The sequence below is a fragment of the Ambystoma mexicanum genome, chromosome 11 (genome assembly GCF_040938575.1).
Source record: "Ambystoma mexicanum isolate Mex_15411 chromosome 11, UKY_AmexF1_1, whole genome shotgun sequence".
Lineage (NCBI taxonomy): Eukaryota > Metazoa > Chordata > Amphibia > Caudata > Ambystomatidae > Ambystoma > Ambystoma mexicanum.
The window spans coordinates 1050350775-1050369378 of NC_090934.1; the positions used below are offsets into that span (position 1 = coordinate 1050350775).

Consider the following 18604-nt stretch of genomic DNA (forward strand, 5'->3'; position numbering starts at 1 on the left):
TCAACTATTGTGATATCGTTGGAGCCGATCAATGATAGCGCTGGAATTTGGTGGAGTAGTGTCAGCACGATAGCACGATTTAATATAAGGCCATCGGGTAAGTGCAAGATCCTTTCCAAGGAAAGTAGATTAATATTTTTTTCCAAAATGTTTTTTGAACGGTTGGATCTTGCCAATGATGGCGTTATGGTGTCAGAGGACCCCTCTGATTCATTGTTCTGATTGTCGGTATCAACGTGGTGTTCATTCACTGGGGAATTTGTGTGTAGAGTCTCCTTCTCTTTGAGCCCCACTTTATTCTTATCAGTTACCTGTTCTTGGTCCCGGTTTGCAGTTACTTTTTGCATCGCTTTTTTTGGCTTAGTCTCTTTGCCGTTGCCTTCGTTTAAGATGTTTGGATTTTTTTTGCATGTTTCTTGGTTGTTTGTTGGAAGCTTGATTAGTTTTTTTCTTGTATTTAGGGTGGACTAATTTGTTGTTTGATTTTTTTTCCAATACCTCCGGTATTTTTTCCTCTTGATCTTCTTCGTCCTGTAGCTCCTTATCATTTTCTACCATCTCAGGGCCTTCTGAACCACATCCTGCGGTGTCTCCTTCATCTGTGATTGGATATACTGATATTTCCATTAAATCAATATCCGTAGTGTCCTTTGATAATGAATCGTCTAGTTCTGAGCTGGAGATGTTCAGTCAATTCGTATCAAGGGCGATTTTTCTTTGTTCGGTTGATTTTATGTTGGTCAGTTCTTTTGGAATTGTCAGGTTTTTAATGAAGGCTCTGCATTTGCTGGGTTTGCATGTTTTTTGCGGAGCCTGGTTTTTAGATTTTTTTTCGTCATGATTGATTGATTGGGATGGTCTTAGTTTCCATTCAGCCATCCCTTATATATTGTTCTTGAGCTACCTTTACCTTTGTGAAAATTTTGCATATTCTGGGGGCTTTGTCATCTGTTGGAATCACGGTTCTGTTGTCTGATGGCAGTAGCACTTTAGCGGCTTTTTTGGTAGTGGTGCTCTTTTTTTCATCGAAGCCTGCCCAATCTCCGCTGATTGTCTCTTTTTATTGTACGGGATTGCTCTCGTAGTGTTTGTCCGTGGTGGAGTTAGTCCCAACCTCAACAGGATTAGGTAATTAGGTTGATCTTCCACTAGCCATTTCAATGTCAATTGGCCTCTGCCCACAGGTTGAGTTTGATATTGATGGTATATCCCGGTCGAGTATGTCCGTGGCTCTTTGAGCAAATTCGGGGTTAGTAGTACTTTGACTCTCTAATGGTTTAGCTGACGTACCCAATGTGCGTTCTTCACTTATTTCCTGGTGTCTTAGTGATCTTTCGTACAAGGCTCGAAGCATTTCGTCTGAATTCAAAGGTGCATTGTCAACCGAGCCGCCCAGCGACTCCTTTCTCCACACTTTCCATCTTTCTCTGCCTTCTTTTATAATCAGATCTAATATAGATTGTAAAATATCAGTGATCCTTTGTACCACATTGTTCATGTTGTTTTGTAGGGCAGTAATAAAGCCCTCTATGTAGGTTGCTTTCTAGTGGATCATCGCAATGAGAGTAGAATGATCTTTTAGTGTGTCGTTCACTCCCTCGTGCAACTTCATAAAGGGAGCAAGTATTGTGGCCATTGTTGAGACCATGAGGAAGTTGTCCTTTTCATATAATTTCTGCCTCTCCTCATTACTGATGGGGAAGTGGTTACTTTTCTGTGGAGAGTTTGTGATGGCTGATGGATCTTGATTAGGTAAATTGGGAACCTAGGTCTCTTCGCAAGGTCTTGTTTGTGTCAACCGCCCTCCCCATCCCTCAAGAACCTTCACCCCCCACCCTTCCTGGATTCCAGTTCTGCCCTGACTCCCCTTCAGATGTCCTCCACATCATCCAACACCTTAAACACTCAAACTGGCATCCATCATCTCTAATTTCATCAATGCCTCCTTCCACACCAGCTCTGCCCCAGCTTCTATCAAGGAAGCATGGATTACCCCCCTTAATAAAAAAACCCACCCTCAATCCTGCCCTTCCCACCAACTACTGCCCCATTACTACGTTCCTTACCTTCTCAAAATCCTAGACTGCACTGCATACGTCCAACTCGAAGCCTACCTAGAATCCAACAACCTGTTAGGCACCCGACAACCAGGCTTCAGACCCATGCATAGCACAGAGGCTGCCCTCCTCGACCTCAAAATCCACCTCGATGGTATGCGCGATGCTGGCAAATTAGCCATCATCCGCCTCCTCTCTACAGCCTTCGATCTTGTCGACGACAACGTTCTCTGCCAACACCTCGCCACCAAATTTAACTTCTCCAGCTGGATCAAAGCTTTTCTCACTGAGGGATCCTCAAGGGTCTTCACAACCCCTTACCTGTACCCTATGGTGTCCCTCACGGTTCCTGCATTTCACCCATTTTGTACAACATGTACACTAAACCCCTGTTCGACTACCTCGATAACCTTGGGATCCTCTATACAAACTTCAGAGACGACACCCAAATTCTGCTAACACTAACTGGCAAGCATGTCACTGATTGTGCAAACATCAACCAAGTCTACAGCATCATTCAGGCCTGGATGGCAGAATACCATCTCTGCCTGAATGATGACAAAACTGAGCTCATTGTAGGCTCCCTGTACGTCTTAAAATGGTTAGACCCTGTCTATGCTTCATTCTCCATTGACGGAAATCCCACCAGTGTCACACTGGGTGTTCACTTAGATGCAGAATTATCAATGCATAAACATGTCAAGGCCCTCTCCTCCTCAGCCGCCTACATCACTAGACTCGTCAACCTCAGCAGAAAATTCCTATCCACTGCCTCACCCTCGCCAGAGCCATCATAGGCAGTAAATTAGACTACTGCAATGCTATCCTTGCAGACACCTTCTCAAAGAATCTGGCTAAACTTCAGCAGATCCAAAACAGTGCCCTCCGAGCTGTTTGGGGTCTCAAGCGATCTGACCACATATCTCATGCCATTGAAATCAATGCCTGCTTTTATTGGCAACCAGTGGGTGTGACACCCACTGGTTGCCAATAAAAGCAGGCATTGATTTAAAGATTCTCTCTCCCTCACACACAGATACATCCAGAACACTGCACCCTCCTCCCTCACCCAGTGCATCTCCATAAGAACCAAACTCCCTTGCCTGCGTTCCTCATCCACCTTGTCACTAGCCATCCCCAGAGTCTCGAGAAAAAGAGCTGGGGACACTTGCTTCAAGGTCATTGCCCCTACCTTATGGAATGCCCTACCTCTCCACATCGGAGAGCAGGCATCCTACCTCATCTTCAGAAAGCTGCTAAAAACCTGGCTGTTTGACAAATACGACTAACGGTTTATAGTGATAATATCGAGAGAAAAAAGTCGAACTACAAAAACATCCAAAAAAAATGTCGAAAATGAAAATATCGAAAACATATACATACAATTAAGTCAATTTTTCGAAAATATAAATATCGAAAAAAATGTTGGATTACAAATATCAACAACTGGAAATAAAGTGTCATTTACTATAAGGGGGGGGGTTCCCCCCGTCAACTCCTCCCCTCACCCGACACCCCGTTGCCAACCCCCACCCCCCCTCCCAAGACACAGGCCAAAATACCCAGTACCATTGTGGAATTGTTACCAAGCTACATTGGAACATACACCTCGAACAAATAACACCCTAGAAGGATGTCATAACAGATTGAATAAAAACTTCAACATCCACAACCCTACATTTGGGCATTTTTTAAAGGACTTACAAAGTGAAGAACAACATCAGCAATTTAAAATAGCACAAACACTTTCATTGGCTAACCAAACGCCAAAAAGAAAAAAATACAGGGACTACGAGAGTAAACTGGTACAACTAATACAAAATTTTGACGCACAAAATATGGAAAACTCTTTAGATTCGGTGGCATTTAACTTAAAATGTTAAACAAACGTACGATTCAGGAACATCTCCAATCCAGTGTGGCATGGACAAAGAAAATCCAAAAGCCGCATCCTGCGGGTCCATAATACCTAATCTGGAACAGGAATCGATTTGAAAAAAACAAGAAAACCTCCAAGAAAAATCCAAATCCACAGAAGAAGAAAGAATACACAATCCAAGATGAGAAACTCATCAGTCCATGTCTGTAACATCAATCCATGTAAATGTGCTGGGAAAAAAACAAAAAATATCCGCATCCAGGAAGGAAAAAAAAGTGCAAATCCAGGTAAAGCCCATAGGAAAAAAACACCAAACTGCTCCATAAAAAAAACAGGCAAGATCCAAATCAAGCAAAGGAAAAAAAGTGCAACTCCAGGAAAAGACCATACGAAAAAAAACAACGCTGCTCCATGATCCAACGAAGAGGGAATACAAATCCTTCAAAACCAGTTAATCCAATGAAAAAAAGGCTTCCTCCGGGGAAAAAAAAACACGAAAAATCGAAAAAATCCACGACCAAAATAACAGAGACATGACCGCTGCAAAACCGTTTACTGAATGAGCTTTAAAAATGGCACTTACGTATACATAGGCAAACGTAACGTGCATTTGCATAGGAAAACAAATAAACTTTAAATGTACTGAGACTACTTATTTCTAAAGTAATAGCACCATCTAGTGAACTATACATATATTACAAGTCAAAATACAGAAATATGTTATAGACATATATGCTAAAACCGCAAAGATGCTCCAGAAGCTACACTGGTTCCCGATTGCTGCCTGGATTATATTGATTTTCCTGATTCATCTGGCTTTTCATGGCCTGGAAGCTGGTTTTGTACTTTGTATTTGTATTGTGTTTTATATAGCGCTTTTGTCCAAAGCGCTTTACGTAGGCCAGTCGCCAGAAGATCAAGCATTATTGTCTTTCTAGCAATCTTCGCTCCACTGGCCAAGCCTTGCTCTAGGTTCTACGCTTTTGTGAATCTACAGTTGGGTGGGGAGAGCTTTTTCAGTGGCGGCCCCACTGTCATGTAATGCCCACCCCACGGCCTTGCGGAAAATTGAGGACCATCTCCACTTCCATTTAGCCCTTAAAACCTTCTTGTTCAATCAGTAACTTATGGGGCTTTTCTTTCTTTCTTTCTCCTCTTAGCCTGTTTGCCGGTTGTCGGCCCTCCCTGTGATCGGGGGGCCCCCTGCTTAGCGCCAGAATGCCTTCGGGCCTTGGTCACATTTTACAAATTATTATAACATAACGTAAGCCACAGTTAGTCTATGGTTCACTCTGGTCCAAATTGATCCATTTTCTTATCTTTCTTAGCCCAGATTGAGCTCCCTGTTCTCCAGTCCACTGTTTTTTGTCTTTCCATGTTAGCACCTCATCGGCTTGCAGGCCTCTTGGGCCTTAGGATTCCTGGCTTGCAGGATATTCTCAATGTCTGCCCCTTGTGCGGGATTCCCAATGTCAGCCCTTGCTGGGCTTCTTCTGTCTCGCACCCTTCTTAATGTCAGCCCCTCATGGGCTATTCTCAATCTCACCCTCTTGTGGGCTACTTTGTTGGGCAGATTCTGAGGTACATGCAAAAATGGGAAAGAATTCTTGCATGAAGGAGGAACACCTTCCTTAAAAGCACCTGATTTTAGCAAAGGAAGAATGTGGTGCTGGGACATGAAACCCTCAGATTGGCATATGCCTAATTTATGGCCTGTGTAAAGAACTCGTGGTGGCAAAAGTAAAAACACAAGTGATCACAGTTAGTAGGCAAGATTGTATGTAGTAACCCTGTGGGAGACTACACCAACCTTGTTCTCTTGCCAATAGGTACTCCTGCACTGCAATTTGAAGGTCGGCGGCAGCAATGGGCTTACTCCAGATCAGCGGCACTCGCAAATAGCACCACTGTGGTTCTTGGACACCTTATGGGGGCTCTCCTTGCTTCTGGGGTCCAGCATTCTGTTGAGGTGGCTCAGGCTTGGGTCACCCTGCTTCGGGAGGGTCCGGCTTAAAGACGACATGCTGGTTTTTGGTGTTTTTGACCCCTGGCACTCGGTTCCAGCAGCAGCAGGGAAGTACAGCCAGCAGGTAGAGGGATTCCAGTCAAGTTCGTCTTGGGGTCAGTTGGTCCCACCATCCCAAGAGAAGAAGTAGTCTATTCTAGGCTTCTCTAGTCGATGCAAAATTGGAGCTTCAGCACTGCAGCAGGGCTTCACCGGGCAAACCAGCGGTCCAGGAGGGTGCAGCAAGCTTCTCTTCCAGATTCTTCTTCGGTTGCTTCGTCCAGTGGTCGACTCTGCCTTCCTTGCAAAAGACCTTGCCTTTAATGCAGGTTTCTCCCATTCATTCACCGCCTAGCTGTCAATCACACAACAGAGTGGCTGTCCTCCAAGGTGTTGAGGATTTCAATCAGGTGACACACACCTTGGTCTCAGCCTAGTATTTGCAGTGCACAACTGAAATGCTTATCTTTTTATATTGATTCAATATTGAGATGGCACACCACTCGTATCACACCCCCTTTTCAAATACCCCGGGTCACAATAGACCATGAACCAGGCTGGTTGGTAAAATACAATATTTATTTATTTATTTTAAAAGTCAGAAGAAATCATACACTTTCATAATATGGTGGAGCAATCACCAATGGGGCGATAATTACAATTAGAATGTGAGCAATGAACATCATTTAATTCTCATGGGAAACATATACAAAACACCAGGGAATAAAAGCTCTTTCTGATTTTAGGAAAGATAGCACTCCAGTTCGGATTTCCCCCTGCAATTTCCCTCAACCCACAAATAATCAATTCTGAATGGATATGAAGAAACCGCAGGTAATCGGGAATAAGAAACTGAAAACAGAATTCAAATCCGACTTTCCCTCCCCAAATAAGATTGAAAAACAGATTTGAAATCCTTGCAATGTTAAAAATGACACTCGGAAATGGATGAATAAAATAATGAATGTCTGTAAAAACCTTGAAGCAGATACAATTCTTCACTAAAGCAAAATGTAAAGGTACAAACAGTCACAAAGAATGGATTATCAAAAAGCATACAGTTTGAAAATGAGTGACAGGGTTAACACAGATTGAAGCAAAATGACATGTTGGAAACTTTGCAAACTTTGCAATTCCCACCTGAAATTACCCAAACGATTTTTAATTAAAACGGGTGAAATACTCTGAGCTGAAGTGCGGTTGTTTGGTAGGGAGATGGATATATATCACAGGGATATTATAGAAGTGGAATTAGGCCTCTAGCTGTTAAACTGAATGACACAGGCAAGCTTGAATGAGGTGCGTTTTCTGAAAAATCGGGCAGTGAAAAACAGAAAAGCGGCTTTAAAATGGATTGCAAATTTTACTTAAACTAGATTTAATGGCTAACAAAAAGAGGAATGCCACCCGCGAATCTCTACAGTTACACTGCAGTTGTAACCATTCACGTAGTGTACCCCGTTGTTCTATGCAAAACAAAAATGAAGAGAAAATCGGCGCTAACACTAGGAATCCAAGGCAGGGCTTCACAAATAATGCCGACAATTTTAACAGGATATCGGGGTCAGAAAAGGACGGCTTGGATAGGGGAACAAAGGACAAAGCAAGGCAAGGTATACTATGGATTTATATGGGTTTCTATTGATACTCACAGTCCACTTTAGTTTAGTATTTTTGGACCGTCAGCATTCTGGTCACCACATAGATCTAGTCTAACAAAGGACAAACTGACACATCGGCGGGACAGGATCAGCTGGGCAGGGACTGGCTACCAAATGATAGTTCTGGTCACAGAATGGCACAGGTACCTCTGGATGCAGATATTGGACAGCAATCGGTGGACTGCAAGACAGGCTGGTATCAGGAGGCTTCCCACAAAAATACCACTGCTTCTCCCTTTAGGTATTGGGATTTTAGAATTGAGGCCTTGCTGTAAGGGTCAGCAATGCTTGGCCTGGAAGTTGGATCTGGAATCTGGATCAGTGCAAGATGAAGGAAACAGGAACAGGACGCTGCGCAGGAAATCAGGAAGAGAGCGTCTGGAGTTCTGTCAGGGACACTTTATATAGAGCATAGTGACATCATTGACTATATTGCTCGGCCGGCTTAGCTAAGCACGTCTTTAAACAACTGGATTGGACAATCAATGTTGGTTGCCTCCTCTTGGTTGTACCCAGTTTATGAGGTTGTACTTTATGATGAAAAAAGACTTCCCACAGACCTTTTTGCCAAAAATTTGCAAAAATCAGTATTTACACTTTTGTACAAAGGTGGCACCTTAATAAATTGCATAATCAAGTCACATATTTTATGTAAAGGACAGCCGTCCAATCCGGAAATCTGTGAGACATTATTTTGGATGGTTACTGCTTTTTGATTATTTTAAGCATGAAAAGTTCAGCCTAATATTCCATAACTTTATACATATGTGCGGTTGATCATAAGGTATGCAAGTATACAAATTCACATTTGGGACATGTATACTTTTCTGGTAATCTGCAATATGTTGTTACTTCTGTTACCTATGCAGCAATGAAACCTATGACGTCTTAAAAGAAAGGCCATAAAATGACTTGTAAACAGTGAAATATTTACATTTTTCCAAAGTCCTGCTGCAGAGATAAGTCTTTACATTTGTATTCAAACATAGTCCTTAGCACCAAATGACAATCCTTTGTAAGCCATATATGCACCCTCATTCTGACTCAGGCGTTAAGGGGTTTACGGCGCCGTAAACGGCGCCGACCCTTAATGCCTGATTACAAGGTTCCCTTTGCGGGATGGCTTTTAACGGCTGCTTTTTTGCAGCCGTTAAAATCCATGCCGCAAAGGGACCTTGGCGATAATTACGGCACCGTAACGTACGCCATGGTGGTAAGGGTACGACCCAGGCAGTAACTTACCGCCTGGGTCGTAATGAGGGCCATGGTCTTAGCTGGCAAGCAAACCTCCTGAACAGCAGGGTCGCCATGGAGATCTTCCTTGGAGCTCCTTGCAGAAATCACGATCACATGCAACATTCTGTTCACATCTCCTTGTCCCAGAAATCTCATTGTCGGTGTGCTCAGCAGAGACAAGATTCTTCCCCACCCTGTAATTATCCTTGGGTTGTTATTCTCTGAGTGTTTTTTATGAAGTCCCCTTCCCCTTGGGGGAAGTTTCAGCCTGCCATCTGGAATAACTTGTTTCTTTTTAGCTTGCAGAATTAGCCTAATTGGTACAACATTTTCATTTCCTGATTTTTGGGTCCTAAATTAAACAAACCTAAGGAATAAAAATAGCTCATGGGTGTACTTTCCCCAGCAACAAAACCTCTTCACATTGCTAAATAAGTCGGGCTTTCATTCCACAGTTTGCTTTTTAAACGGGCATTTCCTTTTCTTTAGCTTGCACAAGCCCATTTTACATGCATGGTGAAAACTGGTGTTTCCTTTTCATTTAGATTTTGCCAGCTCCCTCAGATCCCGACACTGTCTTTGCAGCTATAGTCATTTCCTTGAATGCAGGAGTTTTATCTGAAGCATAGATGCATTGACACTGACCTGGCTCAGAGAGTTGAAGTCTCTTTGAACTGCTGAGCCTGGATATGTTTGGAAAGAAATAAACACGTGTTCCCCTGCGTGTGAAAGTGAAGTTGCTTATTGATTTCTCTCAGAATTGGTTTGACTGGGCCTGTCACTCAGGAATTATGCCTGGTTTTGGTGAAGCACAGTGAAATATCCTGGGCATGACAGGGCCTTTTTAACCACAGTGGTTTCAGAATGAACAGATGGAATTAGCGTGAAAGCAGCATTTTTAAAGGGTGAAAATGTTTCATTTTGAAGGTGAATTTTGGGTTTTCTGCAAAGCAGTGCAGTCTTTTCACTTCATTCCATTTGTTTCAGAACACACTGGCACGCTCCATCAGTGTCCCCTTGTTCCATACTGCCTGAATTGTGCTTGGCAGGACAGGCCCGCCATCTTTTTGTTGCTGCCAAAAAGCAGTTTTGAGGTCACAGGAGCCAGCGCAGCCAGGTCGCTGTTTCTTGCGCAAATGCAGCTTGGTGATGTAGTGAAATATTGAGTGGGTCAATATATCCCACAAAGGACAGCCAGCCAATCACCTTTGGTGCATTCCTGTCACCAAGGAGACTAAGCACAGGGAGTTTAGGGAACCTCCCTTGCTTCCTGCCCTGCCGTACACGCTGGAGCCAGAGGCAGGCTTCACCCGTGAATCCTGCCAAAGACAAAACGAACAAAGGAACTAAACCTGGTTTGGTGCGCAGAGTAAAACCCAAGAAAAACCTCACCAGCAAGAACTGGTGAAAAAAGAAGACTGGGGTCATTTTGAAAAACTAGGCACCCATGGGTGCAATACTGCAGCTGCAAATGCAGCCTGCGGTAAAAACGCAGAATGGTAGGAAAAATAAACCACTGCCACCAGCCATTACTTGTAGTGAAGGTAACATAAACATGTTACATGAGAAAGTAGACAAAGAGGATACTAGGCATCCCCCAGCACTCCACATACGATGGTGTTTACTGGGTCTACAAAGAGAAAAAAGGTAAGTAAAGTCAATTTCACTTTACTAGTCTTGGAAACAGTAGTTTATCCAAGAGAAGGTATTAAAACCTTATGAGAAATCCAAATTACTTCTCTGTGACTGCACTGAAGGTGCTGTGTGTCACAATACAAAAAGATTATGCCTATGGAGTTTGTCAGATTCCATAACCAAAAAAGAAACAGTGTCCAAATCAGATAAAAAAATACTTGAGAGAGTGAGGAAAAAAGGTCTCGCTCACTCTAGGATAAAAATTAAAAGTCCAGCAAAAGAGCTGGGGGTCTCTAAGGTAGAAGGGAATTGACACATAAATGAGAATTCTCCCTAACAACAGTTAAAGGGTGTTTATTAAACTGTATGCATAGGTGAGAAAAATGCCTAATCTAAACCTAAAGCTAAGATGGGAGCAAGCTCCGACCATCAAACAATAAGGCAGTCCTAGTGGCGTCTTGTCAAATGAAAAGGACCTATACTAAAATACCAATTGCCAATCCTTGCCACTAAGTTACAAAAAGAGTGTGGGATAATAATCACCAGAAAAGAAAGAAGTGTTCACCAAATAAGATAGGATGGTATGGCTGAGTCTCCCTTGCACACGTTTTAAGCACGGGACAAGGCGGATCTCCTGATCACACCACACTCCTGGGACTCTCCAGCACAAGGCTCACAATTCCAGTTCAACGATACCAGAACCTTCAAGGGCTAAGTCTCTTTTCTACAAAGTCTCTCCGCCTGCGAAGGCCTGATGGATCAAAACGGAAAACAAACCAAAGTTCATTCTGTAATCTTGCGCCTTGGGCGATTGTCTCTTCGCCCTGTGGATCTCCCTCTGCCAGGCTCAGATCCTTCTTGCAACTTGGGCCTCCCTCCGTCAGGTGCACTACGGCCTTTCAAATGCAGCTTGTAATATTGAAGAGTATTAATGTCTTTTTAAACAACAACTCCCAGTGAACAACCCTTGACACAATACTCCCGGGTGTATTACTATTCACCCCAACTCGCAGGCATCCCTCAGCCGGGTTCATGTTTGCCAATTACATAGTTCACTTTGCTTTTGGGCAATTGTTCTTCGCCTCTACGATCTTCCTTTGCCAGGCTCTGATCCTCCTTGCAAAGTGAGCCTCCCTCCGTCGGGTTCACTAAGGCCTTCTTTAACACAGTTCATGAATTTCTAACACAGTTCATCATTTGCTTATTTTCATCAGACAGCATGGGTTCCTTTCTCCTAGCTTTCTTTTGGCATCCCTTGTTGGGTTCACATTTGCCTTAATCCACAGTTCAAAATCTTCTCAGAAAGCGGGGTTCCCTTCCCCAAGCTTTCTCCTGGCAATGGGTCTGAGACTTTCGATTGAACAAGGGATTGCATGTGAACCTTGTAAGACCACTGACACCTCACACCACCCTTTGCTAGGGCCTTCTGGTACTTGCAGTTCCAACACAAAACCAAACGGGCCAGTGAGTCCTTCGAGAGCACTCCTGCAGCGCTTGACAACTCTGCAGCTGGCCCTTGTCTGGGCTTTCCCAAAAGTTCAAACACACACAAGTTCTTTCTTCTCAAGTTGCTTCCATTCATATAATGTTGCGACTTGCAACCTTGGGCTCAACACAGTTCAGTTGGCCATCAGCTTCCTCCGACTCGCCGGCTGTGTTGAACCCATTGGCTGGTCTTGCTTCTGGAGTCAAGCATGGTACCACAGTAGCCAGCATGCCTCCCCACCTGTGCTATCAATGCGGTAGGCCCCCTTTCACCATTGACATTTGTTCCTCCACACGTCAGCTGTAATTCCCGGTCTTATGATTTCCCTTTTTTAAGAGGCTTTGCGGGTCTGAATTGAAAATGGCAAGGGCAGTCCCCCTTTGTCGTCCCTCCAGGTCTCGCCGCCTTTCTTCTCTGTTTGAACTGCTGGTTTGTTGTAGCTGTTCACTTGTGCGTTCAGCCTTGCTCGTAGTGTGCTCTCGCGCTCCGCCTTTTTATCCCTGTGGGGAAGGTAAAGCAGCGTCAGGTGTGCGTGGTTATTTTCAGTTGCCTGACTCTGCCTGACGTGTATGTTGGGACATGTCCGGTAAACAGCTCTGGTGTTAGTCCGTTGTCTGTTACGGTGTAAGAAAGTGTTTGTGTTGGAAAGTGGGTGGGGTAGAGCTTCTAAATATCTTATAGGGTATGATCGGGAAAAGGCGTTACAAGGAAGTGGCTACCACGTCTCCACCTTCACTGTCCCACTTCCTTTCCCCGGACACCCTTCATTCAGGTGATCCTCCCCCCACTGGTCCACCCCCAGGAACTGGATCCAGTAACGATGGCCTTGTCCTGGCCACCTGGATGACATATTACCGGGGACTAGTAAGTGAGACACCTTCAGGTTTCTCACACCTGACAATGACCCTGGTAACCACCAGGAACGCAAGGCAGCAATTGCGAGGGAATTCACCTGGCAGAGCCCTGCATTTGCATGTCAAAAAACAGAAGTTAAAACTGCAGCACCCCTTTGTATTTGGTGATTTCTTAAACCCAATTGTATTTTAGTGTTTATTCACCCAGCCATATTTTTTAGTAAATGTTGATGTTTGCTCTAGCTTCTCTAGCAAACATACAATGTATTAACTTGCAAAAACTACCTCTACTCTGCACGGGTTCTGTGGATGGGCAGGATAACACGCTCATCAATCATTGAAACACAATGATCCTATAGGTTGCTGTTCCGAGTCGCTTATCGCTTGATGTGCTTTGCGCTCTGAAGTAAACTGCACTGGGAATGGGTGCGTGTGGCTGGCTGACATACCCCGGAGCAGACGTAGAGGGGTGGTGAAAGTTGGCGTGCTGTAGCATACTGGGACCTAATGTGCACTCTCCCTATCATTCACCCAACTCTGGTGCAGAGCATTGCAGTGCAAATATCTCAGAAAACGTGTGTCCTAGGGTCTTAAAGTGGATTTAGAGGTCCCATAGTAACCTTCGAGTTTTCAAGTTTTTTCCTTGCATTGAGATGCTTAAATTAGCTTTGTCCGGTCCTTCTACGACCACATAGATGTTTCGCCAATTTCAGGCAATAGTCTAATCTGTGAAGGGGCTTACATCTGGTGAAAGGAGTGGGGTGTACAAATGTCATATAGCCATTATTGTCCGGAGGGTCCTAACGGGTAACTATGCTAAATGTGGTGCAGATTGGTAGAACAGTGTGGAATTGTATAAGAAACAAACAGATTTTGTGCTTTACATATATAGAGTTAGAGATTGTATTCCATATATATATGAGATTGTAGTCCATATAATGTCCATTTTTCTTTCTATTCAGTCTTTGTTTAGAATGCTTATTCACTTTTTTTTGTTAAATTGTTTTGTGATGCTTAGCCGTAGCAGGGTAATTCTTGATCCTATAATATGCATGTGTGTGATATGTACTGCAGCATTTCTTGAGTAGCAATGCATTAGTGTTGTAGCATTTATTTAATGAAATGGCACACAACAATGTCCAGAGCAGATATTAGAACGTTTTCCTACTTGTGCCCTACGTTAAAAACAATATGTTTCTACATGTTTGTAGGCTTATGCCACCTTTTCCAGGAGAGAACAGCACTTTAAGGTGGGGAGGAAAGAAGTATGAAGAAATCCCAATAGCTCATATCAAAGCAACATATAACAAGTAAGTAGTCCTAAAACGTGCTACCAAAAATAACTCCTCATGTATAGAGGTCTGATTTGGTAATGTTTTTGTGGGCATTACTAAATGCATTTTTGGTAATACATGACTATTAAGAGTGGCAAATTTTGAAGTGTGCTCTCCCAGTTTCATTTCTGTGTTTCGGCCATCTCATTGTGCTGCTAATTTTGGAACTAATCTTTACATGTGGACCCTCAAGAGAATCCCGGCATCTCACGAGTATGTGAAACTCGGTGGACTCCAACCTTTCCCGGGACTCTAAGTACTGTAATTACTACTGTAAGGTTAAAATGAGCATTGGCTTTCAAAGTGCGAGGTCCTGAAGTTATTGCACTATTAAAATCATTTTATTCAAAAGTATCCAATGCAAAAGTATGTAAAATATAAACAAAAGTCTAGCGCGTCACGGGAACTCTAACGTGCTTGATTCCACCAAGTGACATGTAATTCCTTAATATGATCCAGTATTAGACATGTATCAATTCACTGTCTAAGGCCCCAAGCATGGGGTTAATTTAAAAGTTGCATTTCGTTTAGCCAATAGGTACTGTATTGCCCATTGGCTCTACACAGCATGTTTCGTGCAACAGTCTTTCAACGCTGCCCTCCCGTCTTCAGGAGCTCTAAAATACTATACGGATATAGTGGATATTTGGAACGCCATGGTCTCAACTTGGATTGTTGCCATACTAAATCACAACACACATCAATACTGGAGATTTAGTGAGGGTGGGAGACTGCATTATGCACTCTCCAATACACTTAAGACAATGCCTGCCCTTTCCAATATGGCGGCGGGGCTCGTTCATTTCTTCCCGGCGCCACGCACGGCTAGAGTTGGTCTCCATAGTAACAGACGTGCAGAACAATAAGTTGTCTTCTAACTAAGGTGCTGTGATCTACACGGATACAGCGGTACCGCGACACTATGCCATCACCGCGAGTCACACAGAGGTAAGATTTCTGAGATAGCGCCAAGAATCTCTTACATTTTCTAGAGCTCGGCTGCGATTTGCTGCCCTGTCCTCACCCGTAAATAGTGACGCACACACATTTACACCTCCTTTCACTCATAGGTGAGCCCCATATTTGTAACGGCTTTGATACAGTAACAGATGCCGTTCTGCTAAATTGACCGCAAGCATGTGTAGGAGTTATTTAGTCTCCTGTACATTTGCAGCGTAAGAGCCTTTACTTACCTCTTATACCTTTTTTGGATTGCTTTATCACAATAACAATTGGAACAAGGCAGCCAACCATTTTGCCTTCTGTTTTGTGCTTCCATTACAGGCGCATTTTAATTAGGCTGCACTATTTAGCTTTTACGTGGCGCACACCAGTGCTGGGTAATATTTCTCCTTACCTTAAACCCTTATTAATGAGGGACATCTATTGAATTAGTAGAACCAATAGAACGGCCATAGATCAGTCTGAGGATTGACCTACCATATGTAATTAATTCACAGGCACTCATTCATTGTGCCATATACCTGCGCATGAACTTTGGCTGCGTTTGGAAACTACAATCTATCTTTCCGTGCAACGTGTTTACAGCACGGTAAGTTAGCATGTGGACAAAAAAATTTAGAGTTCGGGAGGATATCTCGCGCTCACACCAACAACTTCTTGTAAACCCTATTATCACTAGTGCTACAATTCTTCTGAATAGGTACAAAAAATTTTTCTTCAAATTGCATAACAGTTGTCAAATATATTATTTAATTTCGACTTTCAAAGTGTAGAACAGCCGACACGTGTTTCGACCTTTGGTCGTTATCAAGGCTGCATAAATCATTAAATTCATAAAATATATCATAAAAAAGAAAGAGAAAATTCAAAAAACCATACCATATAGTGCCAACATGTCAGATCAGGATATGGGAAAATTCACGCCATAAGCAAGATGTAAAATGAAAATTCAAAGAAAAATAAACAAAAGGCAATAGTTTAGTTTTTCCACATAGGAAAAAATAAAAATAGGTAAATAAATACATTAATTCTGTGTGTTCAACATGGTACCCAATTATCATCTGATTGTATAATAATACTCAACCCCAATATATTAGTTACACAAATTACTGGTTATCACCCTGTGACGCCATTCCAACATGACCAGAGAGTATGTGAATATTCCAAATACACCATTGAACAATAAAGTTGCAACTTACCCTCTCTATATCAATAGCTTATATCTTCTGTCTTTGTATAGTAGACCCTTTAGGTTAAAATTGAGTAATATGAATTACATAAGCATTTTATCCCATATTGGAACATAAATTAAAAAATAAAATATTCACCAACCTGAAAGTCTATGTTGCTAACATGCCATATGTTCCAATGGTCTTAACATTCCAAAATTTTTTTATCCAATATTGGCTTTCTCCTACAAAAAATATATGTATTATGGTACTTGTGCTTCATAGGGTTAACTATAGATCCCCCATGTGCTGTCATTTCAAATATATTGTTGAGCAAAATTATATTTTATTGTGTTTAGTTCCCATACACACATCATGAGTTACTTAAAGGACCTCCCCCAAACATACCAAAAGGAAAGTTAATTATATCTTGTTTATGAATCTCCATAGGCTTACCTATACATGGGCTGGATCCCCGAACTTCAATATACTAAGGTGGTCCCACGAGGTTGTCCTTCCATTTAAATGTATTGTCACTCGCGAGGTCGCGGGCCGCAACGTGATGACGTCACGCGTACGCACGCGTGATGACGTCACGCAAGCGCGATGAAGTCACGCGACAACCTCGTGGGACCACCTTAGTATATTGAAGTTCGGGGATCCTTTAAGTAACTCATGATGTGTGTATGGGAACTAAACACAATAAAATATCATTTTGCTCAACAATATATTTGAAATGACAGCACATGGGGGATCTATAGTTAACCCTATGAAGCACAAGTACCATAATACATATATTTTTTGTAGGAGAAAGCCAATATTGGATAAAAAAATTTTGGAATGTTAAGACCATTGGAACATATGGCATGTTAGCAACATAGACTTTCAGGTTGGTGAATATTTTATTTTTTAATTTATGTTCCAATATGGGATAAAATGCTTATGTAATTCATATTACTCAATTTTAACCTAAAGGGTCTACTATACAAAGACAGAAGATATAAGCTATTGATATAGAGAGGGTAAGTTGCAACTTTATTGTTCAATGGTGTATTTGGAATATTCACATACTCTCTGGTCATGTTGGAATGGCGTCACAGGGTGATAACCAGTAATTTGTGTAACTAATATATTGGGGTTGAGTATTATTATACAATCAGATGATAATTGGGTACCATGTTGAACACACAGAATTAATGTATTTATTTACCTATTTTTATTTTTTCCTATGTGGAAAAACTAAACTATTGCCTTTTGTTTATTTTTCTTTGAATTTTCATTTTACATCTTGCTTATGGCGTGAATTTTCCCATATCCTGATCTGACATGTTGGCACTATATGGTATGGTTTTTTGAATTTTCTCTTTCTTTTTTATGATATATTTTATGAATTTAATGATTTATGCAGCCTTGATAACGACCAAAGGTCGAAACACGTGTCGGCTGTTCTACACTTTGAAAGTCGAAATTAAATAATATATTTGACAACTGTTATGCAATTTGAAGAAAAATTTTTTGTACCTATTCAGAAGAATTGTAGCACTAGTGATAATAGGGTTTACAAGAAGTTGTTGGTGTGAGCGCGAGATATCCTCCCGAACTCTAAATTTTTTTGTCTACTTTGTACAAACTTTGTGGGAAGTTTGAGGGAGTGATATCACTTGCTGCCGACCCCTCCGTATTTTTATTATATATATTTTGTTTGAAATTTGAGAGTGGAAAAGAGCGCACGCAACTTGTTAGCGATCCCACAAATTTTTGTATTTCTAAGTTAGCATGTGTCCCATCTCCTTAGAGATCGGTCCTTCAGCTAAGCATTGAGCAATTTTTGTATTGCTGCCCTGGCAACAGAACACTCAGACACATTTTTTTCATTCATTGTAGTTACATACCAAAGGCTGTGAGGAACCTACAGCACAATTCACATCATGATGAAGGCGTTAGAGGAGCTATTCAAAATGCAATAGGCCGAAACACTATTGTGTCGACTCTTGTATGTCTTTTCATAACAATATGGCAGAAAACATAGCATGTTTAACTCGTTGTTGCTTTTAACATAACCATGTTAAAATACAAAGCTGTATATGTAAAGAATCACCAGACGATTGAAAAAATATATGAATTGCAATCCTTGTTTGTTTCTGTATTATGAATGTGTAATGTTTGCTATATGTCCTCCCGGTATGTCTCACTTATGAACTTACTTTGCATAAAATAATCACATTTTATTTGTGAACCAAAATACTGAATGGTCAGTGTTTTGTGTACTATTGTTCTGTCCTGGATCGCCCTGAAGTTCATATATAGTAATGCATGGCAAACATC

The 18604-nt window shown here is 42.0% G+C and overlaps 1 protein-coding gene across 1 annotated transcript in view; it reads left to right on the forward strand.

The window, feature by feature from the left end:
* MRPS11 (mitochondrial ribosomal protein S11) overlaps window positions 1–18604 on the forward strand; it is a 217618-nt gene that overhangs the window by 34245 nt on the left and 164769 nt on the right. The window contains exon 3 of the mRNA XM_069624290.1: window positions 14025–14123. Coding sequence (XP_069480391.1) covers window positions 14025–14123 — 99 coding nt within the window. The remainder of the gene's footprint in view (window positions 1–14024; window positions 14124–18604) is intronic.